General features: G+C 34.5%; 1 protein-coding gene across 1 annotated transcript; it reads left to right on the top strand.

Moving 5' to 3' along the window:
- Nucleotides 1-5,125: 5,125 nt before the first annotated feature.
- Nucleotides 5,126-18,888, top strand: LOC149083383 (WD repeat domain phosphoinositide-interacting protein 4-like). The gene is made up of 11 exons (XM_089236655.1): nucleotides 5,126-5,328; nucleotides 7,933-8,007; nucleotides 8,140-8,244; nucleotides 9,122-9,209; nucleotides 10,810-10,904; nucleotides 13,042-13,127; nucleotides 13,392-13,514; nucleotides 14,945-15,030; nucleotides 15,310-15,411; nucleotides 15,911-16,029; nucleotides 18,727-18,888. Exons 1-11 carry the CDS (start codon nucleotides 5,268-5,270, stop codon nucleotides 18,834-18,836), a joined length of 1,050 nt encoding a protein of 349 aa, XP_089092781.1. The 5' UTR covers nucleotides 5,126-5,267; the 3' UTR covers nucleotides 18,837-18,888.
- The last annotated feature ends 3,785 nt before the right edge of the window (nucleotides 18,889-22,673 follow it).

Genomic DNA, 22,673 nt, shown 5'->3' with positions numbered 1-22,673 from the left:
TGTTATAAGGTGTTTATTTTAGGAAATTCATACCTGTAAATGAAATTCTTCACATAAGAGATCTAATCTGATTTTCAATAAAGAAAGCAATGAAAATAGTTTAGAGACATTCACAGCACATTTGCACACACCTTAACGCACATAAGTGGTCCATGGAACACTGTTTAGGTAATTAAATCTAGGCATGAGAAAATCAAAAAAAAATTTAGGCACCAGCCAAATTTCTTAGGAATGATTTCAAGGAAAAACGGTGCTAAATGATGGTTTTCCGGGACTTTATATATCATTTTCCTGTGTTAAGACAGACTATCATGAAATCAGAAAAATTTTGTATCATTCATAGATTCCAATTCAGCAATTATTTACAGAAAATTTTAGGCACCAATACCCATTTTATAGTCGCCATGGTCAAGTGGTGTTTGTCAAGTCATGATTATATCAGCAAGTTTCTCTCAAGTTGAATTGAATTTTTTTTGCCAAGGGTATTTTGCAGGCCACTTTGATACATAAGTGCCACATTGGTATTATCATGTGCAATCTTCTCCCAGTTTCATTGAATTTTCTGAGGGAACTCTTTGTTTTTAGGTTGTCTTTTTTTTTAATGATCTGAACTCGTGATTTGAAAATACATCTCGTTTCTATAATCTTGAATGTTAAACATTTTATTATATCTTATCACTCATTTTTTTTCCTTCATCTTGATGTCATTGATGTGGATGTTTAACAAGTTTCTGTTATAGTATTTGCCCTGCTATGTTTTTATGTGTAAATCACTGTGATTACATTTTTATCGCCTAACTTCGATCATTCATTTAAAAAATTTTAAACTGTAAATTGTGGCAAAAAAAAAAAATTAATGTGCACTTTCAACATTTTTTGTCAACTATACACTGATATTCAATATTCTTCTCAACACTTTTTAATATTAGATTTTTCCTGAGTAATTTTGACAACATGTGCTCATTGAGCAAGCTGGCAAAAACTGTGCATAATGATTATATGAATGCCAACATGGCATAGCACAAGATATCTTTACTTTCTGATGTCATAATACCTTGTATTCAGTATTCAAAAACTCTAATAAAACTGGATTTTATTACTGTAAATGTACTTGTCTTTTTTTCCCCTTCAATTGTTGTTTTTTATACAGGGTGTCCTGTAAGTTCTAATGTGATTTTTTCTAAATTTTTATATGGTTTCCCCTCCCCCATCTTCTAATTCGAGAGTTGTTACCATATCTCTCTTGAGGCCAACAAAAAACATCTTGTTTCTAAGTGCTATGTTCACTGAAATGTTCGAATTAAAAAATCTGAGAAAAGTTGGAAAAGAACAGCATCAATGAGGGAGTTATGCTTGTCTTTCTGAACTTTTCTCTGATTTTGAATTAAAATATCTCAGCGAATGTTGTCGTTAAAAACATTGGATTTTTTTTTTTTGCCTCCGGCAAGACAGGGCAACAACTTGAAATTGAAAATTAGACAGTTGGACGGTCATTTTTTTAAATTTTTATATGACACTATATTTTCAGTCTTGAAACTGGTACAGAGTGGTTCCTGAAGGCATTTTTAAAACCAAAATCATACCTCTACAAGGAACAATTGACAAGATAAAGGCATTACTAGGCCTTACAGGGTGCCCTGTATTTTAAGTGGATTTAGTCTTTTTTTTCATGACTGGTCTCAAATTATAACATTAATGGTGAGATCTGGTTATTTATATCTGATTAAAAATTTTTTTTTATTTTACTAACTACTACTTTGAATTTTAAGTAACCCTGGTTTTTTTTTTGATACCATTTTTTTCTTTGGATATTTATTAATTAATTAAAAAAATTGAGTTTATAATGACTAACTTATATCTGATTCATTTTTGACTTATCTTCATTGGAACAAAGAAAAAGCTGATTCAGCTATGCCTGGCATACATGGGTCATTTATATTTCCCTGATAATAAAGTTTCTTTTTTTTCTTTTTTTTTTGGTTTGATAGGTGAATTCCCCCCCCCCCCCACCAACCTTCTCTGCAACAGGAACCATACAGTATGGCCCTACATCTTTACTTTACTGTAAAGGTCCTACAACTTTATAAATAAAACTTCTCATTTAATATGCAAGTATTACATCAATATTGATGGGGGGGGGGGTCTGTATTTGCTGACTTTTGATGACAAGGGGAGGAGGTTGAATGATGCTTACGTCATTGATCACCCTTTATGAAAATATAAAATACTAATGCCACCTTCACTAGAAATGCCAGAAACAAGGAAAAACTTTTCCGTAGTTTGTCATGTGGGCATCTGACCCTATTGATAAGTCATAGATCTCTTTCTCTACAAGTATTATAGTAGACCACAGACGCCCCCACCCCATCGTCCTGTCTCATTTACAGAAGGGGGGGAAGATCAGCTAAACTCTCTCTCTCTCTGTTTTGTGTCAACTCAGTACATCATATGCGTTTTCCTTTGAGTGATTTGCTTGACTCTCACACATAAGTGGATGCATGCTCATCGAACAAGAGGGTGTGTGGTTCACTGTGTGAGGGTGTATATGGTGATTCAAAGGAATTTGAATGGCAGCCACCACCCACTCCGTACCATTTATGCTCCTGTATGATGTGAACATTTCTTTTCAATTGTACTTTGAAAAGATATTCCACAATATTCCATCTTATATATGTATATAAGATGGAATATTTCTTCTTGAAATAAAGCATTACTCTGATGTCTGATCATACAGTAATATATGTATTAAACCAATAATAGATGTATAGTGTTAGTTTGATGACAGATAGCAAACAATGAAGCTCATTATCACAGCTGCTACATGACTGTTTTTTTTTCCATTCATTCAGAATTGACTATATTATGGTCTAACCAATAGCTCCTAGATATTTTGTTCGGAGAAATCTGTCTGCTAGAACCCTTCTACGCCACAAACGTGTCCAAAGTGTTTTAGACATTATGAACTTTATGTAGGAGCTTATGTATGTTTAGATATTTGTGAATTGATTCTGAGAATATGCTCCTATGTGTGAATATTCAGAATACTCTGTGACAATTCTGGGGGACGCTCGAGCACCTCAGTTCTGATGCCACTGTCTAGGACAGTTTCCCAAAAAATTTCTACTTCTTTCCCCCTCCACTTAATTCTTCATTGTGTCTCTTCCTGGATGATTGTATAGGATCATTAATGGTATTCATAGGGGTTATCGCCACCCCCCTCCTTGTATATGCATATGCACTTGTGGTGAATGGATAAGGTGATTGCATTCACTTGTGAGGAGGTAATTGTTTACCAGATCGTGACAGCAGAAAATGAAGTTGGTATGACATCAATGAACATGGTCTGGGGACCTCATGAAAATAAGATCTGGTTAAAATTTTTAAAAGTAAACATGCAGTAGATTTAGCAGGATTTTCTCAAGAGAGGGGGGAGAGGGTTCATGTTTTTACTACTACTTAACTGATTCATACATACACCTCATATACATTCCTCTGTGGAATTTCTAACTAATAGGTACATGCAGAAACATGTTATGTGTGCCTATGTAGGCTATATATGTGTGCCCCTAACACATTCACGCTGTTAGAACTATGTTTTGTATCATGCTGTTGCTGTCACCTGTTTTCCATATCTTGAAGTGAACATGGCAAATGCTTGAATTTTTATATTTATGTTAGAATCGTGTTGAAAGTCTGCCTGCTCTCAGAGGAGAGATTTTTTCAAATGTAGACTATTTTGTATTCACTGCTTGAAGTTGGAAAACTGTAGAAAACCAACACTGTGCAGTCAATGGGGTCTGATGTGATAGTATTCCTTGTGATGATAGTCCAGCACAATGCCCACATGGCCGTACAGCGCGGTTACTGTAAAAATACACCATAATCTTGGCCCTGGGAGGGTTTTATCTCCACCCGCCATTTGTGTACACTAATGTAAGCATGTCTCGCCATGTGGAGAACTTCAGAAAAACCACTTTGCTCGGGGCACTCAGAATGCTCTTAATAAGACCCACTGGCCATAGTTACGATTTTTGTGGAGGCAAACATGATTTTGCCTTCCCCACCACTGCAAAATTCAATTATTTTATAAAACATTATGAACTTAATATTAAACATTATGAACTTAAATAAACCTTTAAAGAGTGATCCCCCAAGGACCGCTCTTGAAAGGCTTATTATTTAAGCAAAACAAAAGTAAACTTTTGTGACCCCCATTTGGCTTGAGGGTCCAGGGGATGTGTCTCGGTTGCCCCAGCCTAGTTACAGCCCCGGTCTCATCAAAGTGACAATAATTTCACCCCACCCCCAGTATTGTTGCACCCGTGATCTTGGCTAACATTCTAGCCTTGCTAACTGGAATTTAGGTGTTAAGAATTGAGTTAGTCATGCTCAGACCCAGTGTTTTCCTTCCTGTTTTTAATGTCACAGACTTCCTTTCCCCCCCCCCAATACTTTAGTGAGGATGAAGGCACAACGGACCAGTACCGTCTTAAAGCATGGGCGTACTTGGGCACGGACTGGGAGTCTCACAAAAATAATATATGGTTGAATTTTTCTGAGTTAGCATGTGAATTTGCCTGACTGGGCCTCAGAAAAATCACTTGGTCTGGGGACCCATGATGCTCTTAAGACGGCGCTGCCACGGACATCCACCTCCGTCCTCTATCGAAGGTCAACCTCCTTGCCACTTCCCCATTGAATCCAAAATGTACATTGTCTACATAAGCAGGGCTGCAACTAGGTGCTTAGTCATCCGGGGCAAGAGCCCATTTCGACGCCCCCTTGTAATGTTGACGGAGAGGTTTCAGAATGAAATTTGCGCCCCCTCGGATCCAGCGCCCGGGGCACGAGATCCGCCGGCTCCCCCTCTAGTTGCGGCCCTGTATATAAAATTGATTTTCTGCGTATGTTCAGACCACAGGTTGAAAAATATTTCTCTGACCGATCTCATAGCATCCAAGGTAGCCACGGAACACAGTTTGAGAATTACCTTAAGTGCAGATGATTTTTAATCGAAATTTTTTCAATGACGATTTTGAAAATTTGCTTTCCCCTCCCTCAAAATTATATTATTGAAATTTTTCTTTTAAATTGGCGAACTTGACGGAAGGTCCAAGTACTTGAAGTAGTCCGTTCAAATTGTCAGCTATGGTTTACAAACAATGCGTAGTCAGTATCAGCTGATATTGCTTTAAATTATTTTTTTTTCCCCCGCTGTAAAATATTCTTTTGGCTTTTGAGGTTGGAAAACAGAATCCGGAATCGTTATGAATCAGGTTCATACCAATGTTGGAAACATATTAAGCCTCAGATTCAATCAAGATCATGGTAATGGATGAGTTTCTTCTCTAACTGTTGCGTCTATTTTTGAAAATGCTCTTTCAAATTGAAAATTTCTATCAAAGTTACATATTTGTTTATCTTCAACTGATTTACTGGAGTAATAATTTATAATTATGTCTTTAAAATTAATTTTCAAATTTTGTTTGTTATTCTTCGATTTTAACACATATTGTAGGATTTTGCATTGTCTCATTCTTGATTTTTTTTTTGTTTCCCATGTGATCTCTTGAGAATATTGATAGATTTGCCCTTTCAGCAATGTGCTGGCGATTTTCTTTGGCGAGAAAAACGTCCGAAAGCATGCCGAGAATTCAGCAAGAGTTAAGTGGAGTCCTGCTTTCAGACGTCTTCCATGCCAAAGAAAAAAAAAATCGCCGAAAGGGGGATAACACTATGGCTGTTAAAACGAAAAATGATGATAAAATAACAACAGAAACAATAACATTCTTAGACTAAACGGGATCAAGATTAAAAACAAGACATTCTAAATCGGGGCTGGACGAATCTCAAAAAAATCTATGCACCAGAACAATTTTTTAGGCAACAAAAAAATTTAACCGAAGAAAAAGGTCCAAAATAATGCTTTGTTTGTTTTCAGGGCATAGTGACCCTTTTCCATGTTGCCAAATATACTGCTATAAAATCTGAACATTTCATGCTGACTACACAAAGAAAAATTTAGGTGCCGATGCCAATTTTTTGAATGCTATGGCGACCTGGTACCTGGGATTTGTCCAGCCCTGTTCTAGACCAAATAAGGGATCAAGATTAAAATATAGCATCCTAGACCAGATAGGGGATTGAAATTAATAAAAATCAGGACTCGCGTAAACAACCATCCCTTCTGATATATAAATAAATATTCTCTGGAATATAAATATAAAACCCGGACTCTATTTTAAATAATACAAAAGTCAGGGGAAAAAGCTCTCTGGGTTTGGTCAAAAACAGTTTCTGGGTTCAATAAAAACCTATACAAGCGTCTGCTGTATTATTACAGCGATCTGTAGGGGTGACTTCATCCTCAAATGACAACAATACAAACCAACAGTAAAAAAAATGGCATACCTAGAAACCAAAGAAAATAATAAGAGCTGACAGGAAAAAAATAGTCAACCAGGAAGAAAGATTCCAATATGCTAGAAAAGAAATTGCCAAAAAACGTGTCGCCAAAGAAAAAATAGATAGTACTATAGCTGTTTCATCTCTTGAATGAGCGTTAAGGTCAATGTTTCTTTGATTGAAATCATGGCCTCCACATCCTGTAGCAGGGCTCCTAGGCTGGGAATCCCCAGGATAGACTTTTCAAGAGACCCTCAATAATGGAATTCTGTTTAGATTCCATAAGTGAGGTTACTGCCAGATTGGCAATATTGTATTGTGTCAAGATTTTGGCCCCTTTGGCAACCAACAATTTTTTTTGTTCATTAAAGAACTTCAAATTTAGAGACATTGAAGATGGCTGTCAAAAATAAATTTCACAAGATTTAAAACCTAAAAATATGCTCAATAATCCAAAAGACAAAAAGAGGTAACAAAAAAATCAATTACCACCAACCAAATTCTTTGTGTCAATGGCTGTTCGGAACTATTTTAGGGACATATTTCAGGAACTCTTCCGTTATAACCATACCACTTGGCACTTTTTTTTCAGCCTCCGGTTTTTTTCGGTATAATGGCCCCAAATTTGTTAGTTTGTTTAACAATGCATACAGAAGAAGACAAAATGCACCAATTTGCTGTCGAAAATGTGTGGCATGGTTATGATGGAAGAGTACCTATTTGGGCCAAGAAACTGAACTTTCTTTCTCTGGTATGAACCAAACTTCTTTTAAAAACTGGAGTGTTTTCGTATCAGATTATAGAATATTTGTCCGTGGAAAAATAGAGAAAATATCAAACCAAGGATATACATTTAAGTAATGAGCACGATAAAGCAAGAGAGCTGAGATGTGATGATGATGATGAAGGATTGAAAATGGCTTTAAAAAGAAAAGGATAGCATGTTGTCTTGGAAAAGCATTCCGGTCGGAATGCTTTTCCTAGCAGATAGGCGGAAACCTGCAGTCTCATAGAAGGGTGAAGAGGAAAAAAAGTAAAAAGAAAGAAAAAAGATTAGTCGAGACTTGGATGAGTCTATTTTGAGGGGGGGGGGGAAACCGGCTGCAAAAGAGTTAATGAACTTGAAATAAATTGTGCTACTGAAAAGCTGAAATCTTCTTGAAATATGCTACGGCAGGACCCTACAAATCCCAGGTGCTGGCACCTGGATTTGTCTGAGTTTGCTGTTGAAAATCAGTGTTGGCACCTAAAATTTTGTGTATGTGATTGCTAAATTGCAGTCTATAAATGGCATAAAAATTTCTGATTTTGTGACAGTGTATCGTAGGGAAAAGGATATGAAGTCCCGGTAAAGTAAAAAAAACATTATTTAAGACCATTTTTCTTGAGATTAAAATCATTCTTGGCTCCTAAGAAATTTGGCTGGTGCCTAAAAATTGTTTTAAATTTGTGTAGTTTTTTAATCCCATAATTTTCCCTCAAATTTTTAACAAATTAAAATTAAACATTTTCTATACTGTTCTTCAGGTTGCTTCGCCTGTGCCATGGATACTGGTCTTCGAATATATAATGTTGAGCCACTGTCTGAAAAGATGCACCTTGGTGAGTATTTGTTGACAAGAAAATGTGTGTCAGCATTAAAGCGTAATAAACATATTTTGACATTTAAAATGATTATGCTTTGAAATATATCATCTCTTATCAGATAATCATCTTTATTCCCAAAACTTTCAGGATCTGCAGTTGTTGGAAGTTTGGCTATATGCGAGATGCTGTATCGCACAAACTTGATAGCAATTGTTGGCGGTGGACACAAACAGAAATTTGCAGAGAACGCTGGTAAGGTTTTTTTATTCCTCCTTTTTTTGAGATGACGAGATGTGATTAAATTTTACTTTCTTTTGTCATTGTGTGAATAGAAGTTATACTGACTTTTTGCACAGGTGGCTTTATAGCTCTGCCGCCTATTCAAATTTTGTCATCTTTTCCCCATGCAAATTTGATGCTCTTGATCACCAACTGCTAAAATGTACCGCCCTGGCTTATAGCCCTCTAAGTAATTATGCCTCTGACTGTTTGGTTGAATTATAGTTTGAGAATTGTAAAGGCTTCCCAGTCGAATGATTTTTATGGCAAATGCATTTTCATAACACATTTATGCCCATATGCCACATTATGCCCCCACACAGCTTACATACACCTCTGGTGTAACTTTCCAGAAGTCAGTGTAATTTTGAAACATTACTTAACACAGTATTCTCATAGACTAAACAATTATTTTTCTTGATTATCTCACTCAATAAACACTACTTTATTAGCAAAAATACTGTGATCATGTGCTTGTGTTTGGAAAATGTGCATTTTTAACAGAAAAATTTCACTTTTGTACTAAACTTGTATATTGTAACCTGTATCTGAAGACTAGGTTCTTTGGAAGCATCCAATGTCTGATGTGTGAAATGGTCATGTACTTCATAAAGTGGACAGACTGTGAAATTTGCCATAACATTAATATTTTATGACATATGTCCTGTGTAGGCTATGGCTGGTTCATGTTCCGACCAAGTCATTTGGTCAAAGTCTATTTGTATACCAGAAACAAGACTGTTTGGGGTTTTGGCTATCGCATTTGCTAACTAATCAGATTTTAGACGTGTGTATATTTATGTAACTTTGAAGCTTATAGTTTTAATTTAGTTTATTTTCATTTCTTCAGTGTTAATATGGGATGATTTGTCAGGGAAATTTGTCTTAGAACTGACATTTCCTTCACCTGTCCTCTCTGTGAAGCTAAGAAGAGATAGGTAAGTTCTCTCTTGAAATTGCCATAAGTTGAATTAAGTTGACTAGTTCAAGCAAGAACAAATGTGATTGTGATACAGTGATACCTTGGCTAATGAATTACTCGGCTTACAAAGATTATTTTTTCGATTTTTCAGCCTCAGGTAATATCAGCCTCAGATGGCAGCATGAACACTAAAACAAGTGCAACTCAACAATATTTAAATACGTTAGGGGCCACACATACACTCAGAACACACATTCCGGCATGTGCCGATTCTTTAGAAATTCCGCAGAGGAATGTGTACGAGGTGCATATATGATTAAGAAGAAGCCTCAGGTAATGAGTACAGATGCCGCAAACAAACACTTTTTTGATATGGGTGCACACTCTGATATAAAATAGCCATGCTGTGAACTGAATATTTGCATCAATTACCATCAGAATTACTATTACATGATCCTGATCAATTTATATTCACTTTTAGAATCACTTCACAGAAATACTTTTATTTCTCTTTCAAAAATTTTTTAATGACTTCATGCATAATGAAATGTTAAGCTGAAAGAAAATGCATAAAAAAGAAGGGAGCCTAGACTTGAAGGGTTTCGTCGCACATGTTATTTCAATGCAAGACATTGAAAAAACACTGAACATTCTGAGATCTTATCTTTTGCATGTGCATCTATGAGACAGAGAAACAGAGACGTGAGTCAACCACATTACATAGAACGGCTCCCATGATCCTTGCTGGGTCGTGTAAAATAAGTAAAATAAAAAGGTCTTCGATTTCTCATCTTCCTGTAAATTCTCTTTTATCCAATTGTAAAGCTGTTCATGTCAGCCTTTGTAGAAGTTTCCTGTCTTTCATCTTTTTTACAGTGCTTCTTTGTTTATATAACTTATCTTTCAATTTTGGGCAGAACCTAAAATGAACTAAGCAATTTTCCATATAAACCTATAGGAAATTATATTTGTTATGCCACAGAACAAATTTCGTCTTTGTTAGCCAAGATGCCATTGTACACTGATAAATAGCCTTTATAGACTTTTATATATTTCTCTTTTATATTCAGTCATATTGAAGTCCCATCTGTAAGATTGAAAATGCATTGAAAGAAGTTGACAGTGTATTTCCATAATGTATGAAAACAGTTGTGAAAATAATGCTCAAATGGCAGTTCATCAATGGCAAAATGTTATTAAAAATATCGTGAGGATTTGAACATATTGGGGAGGAGGAGAGCTCACCTTCCTTCCCCCCCCCCCCCCAATATTTCTATAAGTATTATGAGATGTCGGAAAATATTGGAGGGGCTCAGACCCATGGGCTCAATATAAGTTTGATTCTATGACACCCTACATATTCACTTTTCAAGTAGAAGATGCGGGTCATTTCCATGGGAAGGGGGGGGGGGGGTCTGAAAAAAAAAAATGAAAGGCATTCAAAATATTTCAGCTCCCTGAATTATGGAACTTTTCCACCCCTTGCTGCCATTTGTGAATCTTGACAAATGTATGCATCCCTTTTTTATTTCTAAACGTTTCTTATGACATCATGATATTCAATATTTTTAGAATCATTGTAGTCTATGTAATTTTCTTACATGTTTTTCTTTTAGATTATTTGTAGCTCTGCGAACTCAAATACATATATTCAGGTATCCAAATAATCCAATGAAACTATTCACTTTCGATACAAGAGAAAATCCCAAAGGTAATTAATGTAATAATAATTCTCTGTAACAATATTTGAAAATTTTTAAGAATCTGGGTATGTTATTACGCCGTACTATTGATTTTCCTTAAATGTTCTTTTGTTAATTACCAAATGTTATATGTATAAGCTAATGAAATTTATAAAAGCAGACTCTCCCCATAAGACCAGTTCTTATCATTAAAAGAAGGTTATCCATTAGATAATTATACTATTTTTTAAATAATAAGTTTTAAAATTTTATTGTTGTATATTATTTTATCGAAATTTACTGACTTCCCTCTCAAAAATGTTACATTAGCATAAAACCTATGTACAGTGAAATCTTTCTACAGTGATACACGATATAACCATAAAACTATCTACAACAATGTCCTTCATTACAATAAATTCCTCTAAAACAGAGTTTCTCAACCTATGGTTTGTGTACCCACCTCTGGTCCATGACTATGGCATATGTAGTCCGCAGGCAGACTCAATAATTTAATTTTAACTGAATGAAAGTTTATTCAGTTGTTGAAGTTGATATTGGTAACACTGGGTTGAAATAAAAATTACACCTTCATATTAGGACTCACCCGTACTCGATTCAGAAAAATGCAGGAAATTGTGATCCTGAATATGAGATATTTAAAATATTCAATTTACGACAAATTGCTGAATATTGCTAAAATTGCTGAAAGTTTGGGGGAATAAAAAGCTGCTGAAAAATGCAGCTATACCAGTACAATATTTTTTTATTTCTTGTCTGAGTTATTTTTGGAGAAGTGAAATTTTTTATGAGTTCAAAGATTTATGAAATTGCACCAAATTGAGGGATTGGAAATAAAATTCAAAGGAAAAACTATTCAACTTTGCTAAACAAGATTTTACCTGTTTATAGATAATGCTAAAATCAAGGAAAATTGCATATTTCACCCATAATTGAATATTTTATGATGTTTTCAACTTGTGCTGTATGATGCTATTTAAATGAAAATACAGTAAAACCTCGATAAGTCGTCACCTCAAGTTATCGAAAAATTATGACGGCTTAAGCGGAGTGACGACTTAGGCGGAGTTCTGTCAGATTTAATGTGCAATGTTATAAAAATCGTATAAATTAATCTTGTAATATGACATTTATTAAAGTATGAATCAAAATAACAATATTAATAAAATTTATAGATTGCGGAAGAAAAAATAATAGCAATTTTTTATCTTTTTTTATCTCTTATTACTTAAATTATTGTGGTGAAATGTAACGTACACTTTGATTTATACCAGTAATTTTTAATTTACAGACTAACAGAGCAACTGTTTGAATAAGTAGCTTTTCTTTATAACAGAACTCTCTATTGCACATTAGTTTTACATATACATGAAATTTAATTTTATTGTTTGAATTCTTCATCAGTAAGTAGTTCATGATGCAACTACAAAGTAATCTCAAACACTTTTGACTTGGTGGAGAGGCCCTGGGCAGGGAAAAGTAAACAGAAGACCTCGACACTTGAGAAAGAATGTCTAATTTTTTAATAATTTGATTCTTCGATTTACATAATTTTTGTTTTCCTTGCCCTATATGTAATCTTTGACATATCAATAAATTTAGGTTTTGCCGGAGATCCCCTGTTTCCCCCCCCCCCCGGGGGTGGGGGGGCGAAGTGCTTACGTTGCTTCTTGCGACAGAGCTTGGGTGTCCGGTTTGTCCAGTTTCTCCAATGGAGCCCATGCAGAAATGACATGAGATCTAGCTTGAACAGTCCCCAAGGTTCCAAAAACCTTAGTCAGCAAATGAACTTCTCCAGCGTAACTTTTGTTACTTAAACTGTTCCGTTTGGGTATATAGGATTTTATGGTGACTTTTAAGCATATGGCAATGCTGTTAGCAAGCTCTGTTTTTAATGGGAGCCATAAAAATAGTCTGTTCCTGTTTCTCAAACTTTTTCATAGTGACGACTTAACCGAAATTAGCGACGAGTAAACGAGGGTTTAATAACATTGTGGTCTATGAGAGCTGGAAGGGTCTGAAGAAAAATGACGACTTATCAGAGTGACGACTTAACGAGGTTTTACTGTATTTAAAATCATATGTATGTGTTTTATATTTGCAAATATTATGTTCGCATGCGCATTTATTGTTCGTTTCTTGCAGGAATTATTGAAATGAGTCCTTTTCCAAGTTCTGAAAGGCAGCTTCTAGTCTTCCCTGGCCACAAGATAGGCAGTATACAAATAGTCGTAAGTTTACACAGTTTTCCCTCATTCTTTCAAGCAAAGTTAATGGGTTTTTTTTTGGGCCAGTGTGATTTACGATTATTGTTAACCACCCATTATGTCCTATTTTCATATTATCCTTCTTTTGGAGGCATATCCTGTATTATGACAATTTTGAGCATCACAATAATTCTTCAAAGGTGATCATCTGTTACAATATATCTTAACAATTATAATATTAACATATTTTTAGTAATTTTGTGAAATGCATGTTGTATTTTTATATAGGACTTGGCAACTACAGAACCAGGTACATCTTCAGCTCCAGTCACAATATCAGCTCATCAAACAGATATTGCATACATAACTCTGAATCATCAAGGAACACTTGTCGCCACTGCTTCTAAAAAGGTTCAGATAATTAAGTTTCCTAAAATTATTTGTCACATAAACTATCTTATTTCATATGCTTCGAAATTTTGCAGTTATTACCTACTAGCTTAAAATAAAATCATAAAAATTTTGAAAGTTTTGAATTTCACTTCCCTTGACTCCTTTTTGTCAAGTCAAAGTTAATACAGGTGAACTTGGCTGATTTAAACTTGCTTAATTTAAATGTTTGAATTTTTGGAATTCCCCTTCAGTTTCCTATTTAGTTTAGCATTAAAATTAGCTTATCAATCTTAATAAAATATTTTTTCCTGATGTTTTGGATTATTCAAAGTTTAACTCAGATGTGTCAAAATGTCTTTTTATCAGAATTTCTGGCTAAATTTTGGTCATCCCTTTCTTCATTCTGTTGTTAACTGATCTTTTCCATAATACACCTAGCCAACATTCAAAAAATTACAGTCAACAAAATCTAAACTTTTTCATTGGGGCTCTAAGCAATTAAGTAATAAGAATGGTTTTTTAACCAGTTCTATATATACTAGCTGTTGTCTTTCTATGGGCACCTGGAGTTTTACTGGATCTTGGATGACTTCATCAACACCTGCCAATAGCAGATGGGAATGCCACTACTCAAGAAATATGAAAGTTTGTGTGTGAATGGCAATCTCTACGCAGACTGAATGTTTAAAAGCTTGAGTGCTGAAATCCCAGTTGATTGTTTGGTAAAATGTGTTGGAGATTCATGTCTCTAATGTTATTGTTCACTTATTTTTGAATATCCATGTAGCTTGGCAACATTTTCATCCTGCCCAACCAAGGCTCATATGTTTGCTCAACTCTAGGGGGAGAAACTGTGGTTGGCTTATTGATGTGTATATTTGTGAAGAAATATAGAATAAAGTCGCATCAAATTTTCTCATGAACATGATGAAAATGAATATAAGAAAACAGCAGAGGTTCCTACTCCAACACTTGTAGAAGCTGTGGACATGTTTGAAAAAATAATGCTGTTGAAGCTTGGAAATTGCATCTTTCATTCTCTAAATCAACTTGAAGATTTTGTACAATGATTATAAAAACATCCAGAAAAAAGAAAAAGTTATAAATTTACGAATGAAATATTTTTTGTGATCGTTTACGTTTTATACAGGCATAGTGAATGATATCATTCAATATGCTTTTATAATCACTGAGAATTTTTGATTTTTTGTGGAAGTCTAGAAATTCTATATCAATGAATGCAATAATTCAAACTTTTTGCTGTACTCCTTAAGCTTTGAATTTACCAAGTTTGACTGTATAAAAAGTGTTTTAAGAAATTTTATTGTGTGTATAATTGAATATTTTGTTTGTAAGCAATACGATTCTGTGTTCCCATCATCAATAAATAATTCTTAAATGTTTTAAATCTAAAGTGAGATGATGTTTTGAAAATCTATTGTTTTTAGGGCACATTAATAAGGGTCTTCGACACTTATAAGAGAACTCAGATTGTAGAACTTCGCAGAGGAGCTGATCCTGCAACTCTGTATTGGTAAGAGGTTATGATGATAAATTACATGATTTATTAAATGTGAAGTGTGTGATTAAACTAAAAGGAAAACATTCTTGGCTGATGAAAAAAACACCCACAAAAAGTAAAATATTGCAAAAACTTTTTCTTCACATCATCAACATTCTATAAAATGTATTTATGTATACCAAATTCATCATCCTATGTATGCGTAACATGTATTTCATCTGCATATTTGCTTTATATTTAACACATTATATATATTTTTATTATTTCCTAACATCTATTTTTATTTTTTAGTATAAATTTCAGTCAGGATTCAGAATACTTATGTGCCTCTAGTGATAAAGGAACTGTACATATTTTCGCTTTGAAGAATACTCACCTCAACAGACGCTCTACGTAAGTTTCAAAATATTATTCCGATTTTTTTTCCCCTTCAATCACTTTACAGGTTTGTTCACAGTGATATTTCCTATAGCTAAATGGTGGGCTTTCGCGATTTGTAGAAATTACATAAAGAGAGAGAGAAGAGAAAAGTAATTTTGTGTTGTGAAAAAAAAATAGAAATGGAGTTGTGAAAATTATAAATTCAAGAAATATTTTTTGTTGATTGAAGTTTCAGAACTTGTGTTTTTACTTTATTATTACTTTATTATTATTATTTTGCACCCAAATGTAGTCATTGATTATATCTGATTTGTATGTCATTAAGCAAATAATTTGTTTTAGTTCTTACAGATATATTTAAAATTTTCATCTCTATCACTTATTGTAGGTTCATATTTTTGAATAATTGAAGAGAGCAATGTTTTTCATGTCTACAAAAGCTGTGTAATAATATTTTAGGTCTTTTTCATACAACTGATGAGAAATAATAGTTTAAACTTAATGATTATAGATTCTCTAAGATGGGGTTCCTTGGGCAGTATGTTGAGTCACAATGGGCTCTTGCTACTTTTACTGTTGCGGCTGAATGTGCATGTGCCTGTGCATTTGGTAGTCGTTCGTCTGTATATGGTGAGCATACATTCATTTTTCATTAAACGTAAATCCAACTGAACTTGATAAGTAACTATTTAGTGAATTTCTAATTATCAGTCATCATAAATGTCTCTAATTTATTTTTCATCATGGTAGTGTCAAAGCAGGTATTTTCAACGTGAATAATAACTAATAGCAGTTATAATAACTGCATGATTCTTCAAGACTAAAAATAAACTTTGATATGTCTCATAGCATTGGCCTCAGACGATAATATTTCTTTTGTTCTTAAGCAACCATGCATGAATTTTCTCGTTTGGTATCTCCAGCATTATTTTGGTCTCCTGTGAAATTCATTTGTATCACTGAGACCAGATAACACTGCAGATACAATTTGGTGAATATAACTAATTTGTGCAGGGTACTAGCAACCCAGTGATTTTGTGTACACCCTCCCCCTCCCTACAATGGAATAGACCCTCTTCCTAATCCCGAGGTTAGGAAGAGTGTTTATGAAGTCTGATGTGATTTTTAGAGAATCATACATGCTTCTAAACATTATTTATGTCTCATTTGCAAAAACAATTATTTTTTTGACAATAAAAATTTTAACCAGTTTTAATATCATGAGCAATTTGTGAAATAAAAAAATTGTAAAAATTTCCTTTACAAATTTCATAATTATAATATTTTTATAATATTTTCAAAAGACTAATAATCAGCCCAGACTTTTTTATAGGGTCTTGTTTGTGTGAAAACGGTCATTAATTTTGTGGAAAGCAAAACATTTTAGTCAATTCCGCATGTAAGGAATGAAATGCCAAATTTATTTTATTTTTGAAGGGTCCAGAGAACTGACCGAAATTCCAGCTTTACAGACACTCGTGTAAATTTCTTGAAATACAATTTGTTATTTTTTTAAATGAATGCCAAAAAAAATTTAGCTTGCATAAAGCCACATTCATAGGGAAGCAATAAGGAGTTACTATCATGAGAAAATGCATCTTCCTCAGTCAATCAGCAAGCAATTTATCAGACCAACCTCTGATTATACAGTTCAGGATCCAAATTCAGATTATTGTGCAGATTTCTTTGTGCCACAGTTTTCGCTTTAAATTATAGATCTCAGTGTAATTGCTCCTCCAGTGCATGAGATTATAGGATTAGAATTTGATTAGTACACACATTTAAAGAAAGGTACACACATTTTTACAGGGCTCCCGCTCATCCTACTTTTCCTATTTTTTGGTAAAATGCCCTATTTTTCTACCAAATCCTATCTACAAAATTTGTGTAATTGGTTTTAATTGAGCAGGAAATTGTCAATACTATATTGCCAAATATTAAAAATTTTGTAGTTTACAATTAATTATTCTGACAAGGCTATTTGGGGGATGTATGTAGACCATTTGGCTTATTAATCTTTCTTTTGCTTAATTTGAGAGTTGAACAAGTAGAATAGTCATTAAAAATTTCAGTCTGGATGGAAAAAATTGTTTTGTATTTACTTTTCATAATCTTGGACAGTAACTAGCAGTCATCATTCAAAATTATGGTGCACATTTTGTGTACAGGTGAAGCAGCAGTTTGCATTACAAAGGAGTTGGATACATAGGTCTATTCTAGGTGTGATGATTCTGATGCTACCCAATAGCATTCCATTGCCTTCTGTATTTTTAGGGCATGCAGAGGCACAAACAATGTATACAGTACTCAGCAAAGAGCTAGAAATGAAAGTGCTTCTCATTTTTCAAAGATGATAACACTGGTATTGAACAGTAAAATGTAAGCAAATAAAGCCATTTGGTTTAATTTTTTAAATGTAATTTACGCATTTTGACTGCTTTTGAAAGTGGTCTCAAAGGAGTGTCATTCTTAAAGATCTTACATGCCTTCATAATTTGCTGTGCAATGTTAGAGACTGTTGAAGACTCCAAAAAAATGTAATTTATATTGTGAGGAGAACAGAAAGGAATTATCTGTGGTTGCTAGTGTGTTGGTCACTGTTTTGTAACCAAGTCATTTCTGTCATTTTACTTTGGCTTGAGTCAATCTTATAGGGTACTGACATAGTGCTATGAAGAAAAAATAATAATTAGAAAAAAATTTTTAATAAAAAATATTTTTTTAGGAATTTTTTTTTGTTATGGAATGATTATGTCCCTCCCCCATCCTACTTTTTAGTCCTGCTTTTTCCTAATTTTTTGAATGGGAGCTCTGGAAATATTTTCAAATTTAGGAGCTCAAATTTTCTTCCATGGATTCACTGTTTATTTTCTTTCCTTTAATAGACAGTATTAAATACAATAATATATAGAAGTCTAATATAATAAACAAAAACTATAATTTAATAGTAGAATTATTAAATATTGAAATATAGAGTCAAGACACATTTCTCAAAAAAATTATTGGTTTCAAGGAATAATGTAGGAATAAAAAATACTATGTAATACATTTCAATAAAAATATACGATCAGAATTTTGCATCGTAAATGTGATATTATACCAAATAAAAATGACTTCATAAGTGAAATGATAAAGTGACTCTTAAACGAGTGAGTCCAATTTGTTAATTATTTGGTGGTAGGAACTTTTAAAAATTATCTTGACATTATAGGCGGGTTGACGTTACAACCCATTGACGTTATACCAAGGTTTTAGTGTGTATTATGTAAATGGTATTTTTAATAGAATATGAAATTTAGTTGTTTCAACATTCAATTTTATTTGCAGCGATATGTGTTGATGGGACTTTCCACAAGTATGTGTTCACGAAGGATGGCAATTGCAATAGAGAAGCTTTCGATATCTTTCTAAACATATGTGATGATGATGAGTTCTAAAACAAAACACATCTTAGCTTAGTAGTTTTTATTAAATGAGAAATATTTTTTACTCCATGATGCTGTTTACTGTGTTACGAAATATTGTATTGTTAAAATATTAAATAAATATCCCAAGTTTTCGTGTACATTACAAACAAATGGTTGACTTGAGAAATTTAAATATATCTTTTTAATTCTTGAGCATTCTGAATACAAATTGTGCTGTATGATTTGTTTCAGCATTTTTTAAAAGTTCATTTCAACCTGTTGGGTCAATATTCTTTCTCAATGAGAAAGTTGGAATTTGTCATTGATTTTTTTCAACTGCAGAATCATGATTATGTAAGTATTCAGTATAACCATGTCTAATTAAGTTGATCAGAGCTGCAAAGATATGCACTAACAATATATTCATGCCTTTTTGACCTTTGAACTGAACAAGGTCCAAGCTGTATTGTTAATCAACAATTTTAGCCATTGCCCAGAAGAGGGACGAGACCATGTCAGACTTTTATTGCAAGAAAATTTACAGGTATAAAATCATATATATATAGAAACTCAATAAATTAACATAAAATTGTTAATAAAATTGATAGTTTAAAATAAAATATGTGATGAAATTGAAGATAAGGCTTCGTGGTGAATCAATTTTCAGCAATATGAACAGTTCTTGCTGATATACTAGAGTAGGAAACCAAGCCACCTTCACATCAACTGAAATGAATTACAAGGTGATTAAATGATCTCATGATCATAGTTTGAATTGTATTGTTCCTTGCCCCCCCCCCCACCTCAAATCAAATGTGAAATGTGCATAAAAAAAGTTTTTTGATGCTTCGTCATCCCCCCCCCCCCCCATTTAATATTTTGTATTTTATTGTGGATTCAATTTTAAATGGACATGTTGCTTTTAAATTTTATTATTTTTTCTATTCGTGAATCTCTGAATGCACAATCAACGTTCTAGTCTAAATTGACAACTTACGCTCTGAAGACTGTTTCTGCGCATAGGTCTCTTCAACAAATTGGGGGGGGGGGGGTCGTTTCTGTGGAGAAACTACACATAACAAATGGTCAGTATTTTTTAACTTGTCCGCTGACCCACAGTTGTCCGTGAGTACCTCGTAAAGGATCCGCGGGACCATTTTCATTTACTAATATCGCATGAAGGACACAGTTAGTGCTACAAAATTGTGATTCATTAGTTCAATTTGTTATAATATGAAAATAATAATGAACAATACATTTTGAATTTTAGGGGGAGGGGGGTGGCGTCAAAATATTAATTTTTGATACGGGGGGGGGGTACGTTGTATGCGTACGTTGTCTGCGGTAGGTTGGCTTTCACTAAAGGGAGGTCCATGGTAAATTGACCTTCAATACGGGGGGGGGGGGCGTGGTAGGCTGTGTCAAACACACGGCTGAGTTTTGACCTGAATACGTTCAGAATCTCATGGTAGATATAATTAAATTGGTATCATAAGAGTTATTTTTGGAATAGCTAACAGACGATACCAATGTCTTCTATATGCGTTGCGAACCACATGAGATGCAGCCTAAAAACCATTTCGTTACGAAAGAAGGCCGCGAGCCTGGTGCCCAGACCAGAAGAGATTAAAACCGGAGTGGTATCATTGGATTTGTCTCAAAAATGTCTATCAGATAACAGCACTGACTTTTAATTGCGTTTCGAACCTCTCGAGATATAGCGTAAAACTATTTCGTTACAAAAGCGGGCCTCAAGCCTGCTGCCCAGATCAGAATAGAACCAGAAGGGGGGGGGGGGAAGCCACTACCCCGGGCGACGAGACATCAAAAGCACTCATATATACTGAATCTATCAGAGATGTGAGCGTTTAAATGCTTTCGTTACACAACTTTTTACGAATGCATCCATTATCGTCAGATGATTTAAAAGTCGTATTCACATCAAATGACGTTCATGTCCGGTTTATAACGAGAACGGTTGAAAAATTTCAATGCGTTCCGTTCAAAACCCAAGTATCGCCTGAATACGTATTTCTAAGGAGATGGGAAAACATCGATGAACTGGGGGGAGAGAAAGAAGGGCTTTCTGAAGAAAATACTGTATTCATATTTGCAATGGTAATGGTTTTTTTTTCTTAATCTTCGAGTAAAAGCGATGAATTACCATTTTCATGGCATATTCTGCTGCAGGCTTTTATCAAAATTGAGCACAACTTCTTGCAACGGCCTTTATTTAGTGACGATACACCGTAAATATTGACTCGATTTCATAATTCTTTAGAAAATATGCCTTCAGGTTACATGGAAATATGATCCATCTCGTTTTGAAATATCAATTTACTAATGGAAGTGAGATCCATTGTAGAATAATCGTTTTTATTAAAAAAAAAGAAAAAAGAGTTAATAATCCCCTTATGAAAAATAGGTGACCCGATGGCCTACGAGATATTGCAATTTTACGTGTTTTTAATTTCGTCAACGCTGTTTTGTACCTGCATGGTGACGTGCAGAACAGACCGTCTGAAATTTAATTGCAAAATTTTTCTAATTAATCAAAGATCCCAAAAGCGTGTTGTGTGGATGTCAAGGCAGGAAATCCTAATGGCTATTTACAGGGCCGCAATTAGATCCTAGGTCAGCCGAGGCAAGCACCATATTGTCCCCTCCACCCCGCTGTAATGTTGAAGGCAGGGCCATAACTAGGATTTTTGCCGCCCCCACAACTTGAAAATTCGATAATTTTATAACGGTGTTTGTTCCCACCTAAAATTGTCGCCCCTAATTTTTTCCGCCCCCTGTCCCCTCTAGTTCCTGCCCTGGTTGAAGGAGAGGTTAAAGGTGTTAAAATTTGCGCCCCCCTCCCTCCCTGGTCCGATGCACCACACCCGCCTGCTGTTCCCCTAATTGCGGCCTTGGCTATTTAACAGTCACTGTTACAGATTTAACGTACTGTTCGAGAAAGTGAGTCACGTTTGTGTTTAAAGGCTTCAGAAAAACATTTACAGAAACGGAATTTTATTTCTTTAAATTTTTTCCTGACCAGACCATAATTCACTCAGGCCCGTAACTAGGCTGAGGTAACCGGGACAGTGCCCAGGGCCCTCAAACCCTCCTATTTCCGGGTATAATCCTTTCGGAGGGGGGCGGCAAAGAGAAAGTTTGAACCCGAGAGGGAGAATGTTACGGCCCCGAATCCACTGCTGCGATGCAACTGTGCTTTTCGTAAATGCAGGGCCCCACTCGTCCTTCTTTTCCTACTTTTTGGTTAAAATGTCCTACTTTCTCGGTTTTGCCCAACTTTTCCTACTTTTTTACCAAATTCTATCTAAAAAAATTCGTGTAATAGGTTTTAATTGAGCAGGGAATCATCGATATAATTGCCAAATATGTAGTACAAATGTTGTAGATTGCAATTTTAATGATTCTGCCAAAGCAGAAATTTTATCATTTTTAAGGTTATTTTGGGGGGGGGGGGGTGTATGTGGACCATTTGATTGATTAGTTTTTCATTTGCTTAGTTTGAGGGTGCAACAAGTATAGCAGTCATTAAAAACTTCTGTGTGGATGGGAAAATAATTTTGTATTTATTACTTCATGGTCTGGGACAGTAACTAGCATTCATCATTCAAAATTACGGTGCAAATAGGTGAAACAACAGTTTGCATTTCAAAGAAGTTGGGTACATAGGTCTATTCTAGGTTTAATGATTCTGATGCTACCCAATAGCATTCAGTGGTCTTCTGTATTTTTAAGGCATGAAGAGGCATAAACAATATTTACAATGCTCAGCAAAGAGCTAGAAATGGAAGTGCTTCTCATTTTTCAAAGATGATAACACTGGTATTGAACAGTAAAATATAAACAAAT

Source organism: Pholcus phalangioides, unplaced genomic scaffold (assembly GCF_987345545.1).
Source record: "Pholcus phalangioides strain wild (caught in Gottingen) unplaced genomic scaffold, Ppha-v1.0 ptg000009l_1, whole genome shotgun sequence".
In the NCBI taxonomy this organism is placed as follows: domain Eukaryota; kingdom Metazoa; phylum Arthropoda; class Arachnida; order Araneae; family Pholcidae; genus Pholcus; species Pholcus phalangioides.
This window is presented reverse-complemented; position numbering and strand designations above follow the sequence as displayed.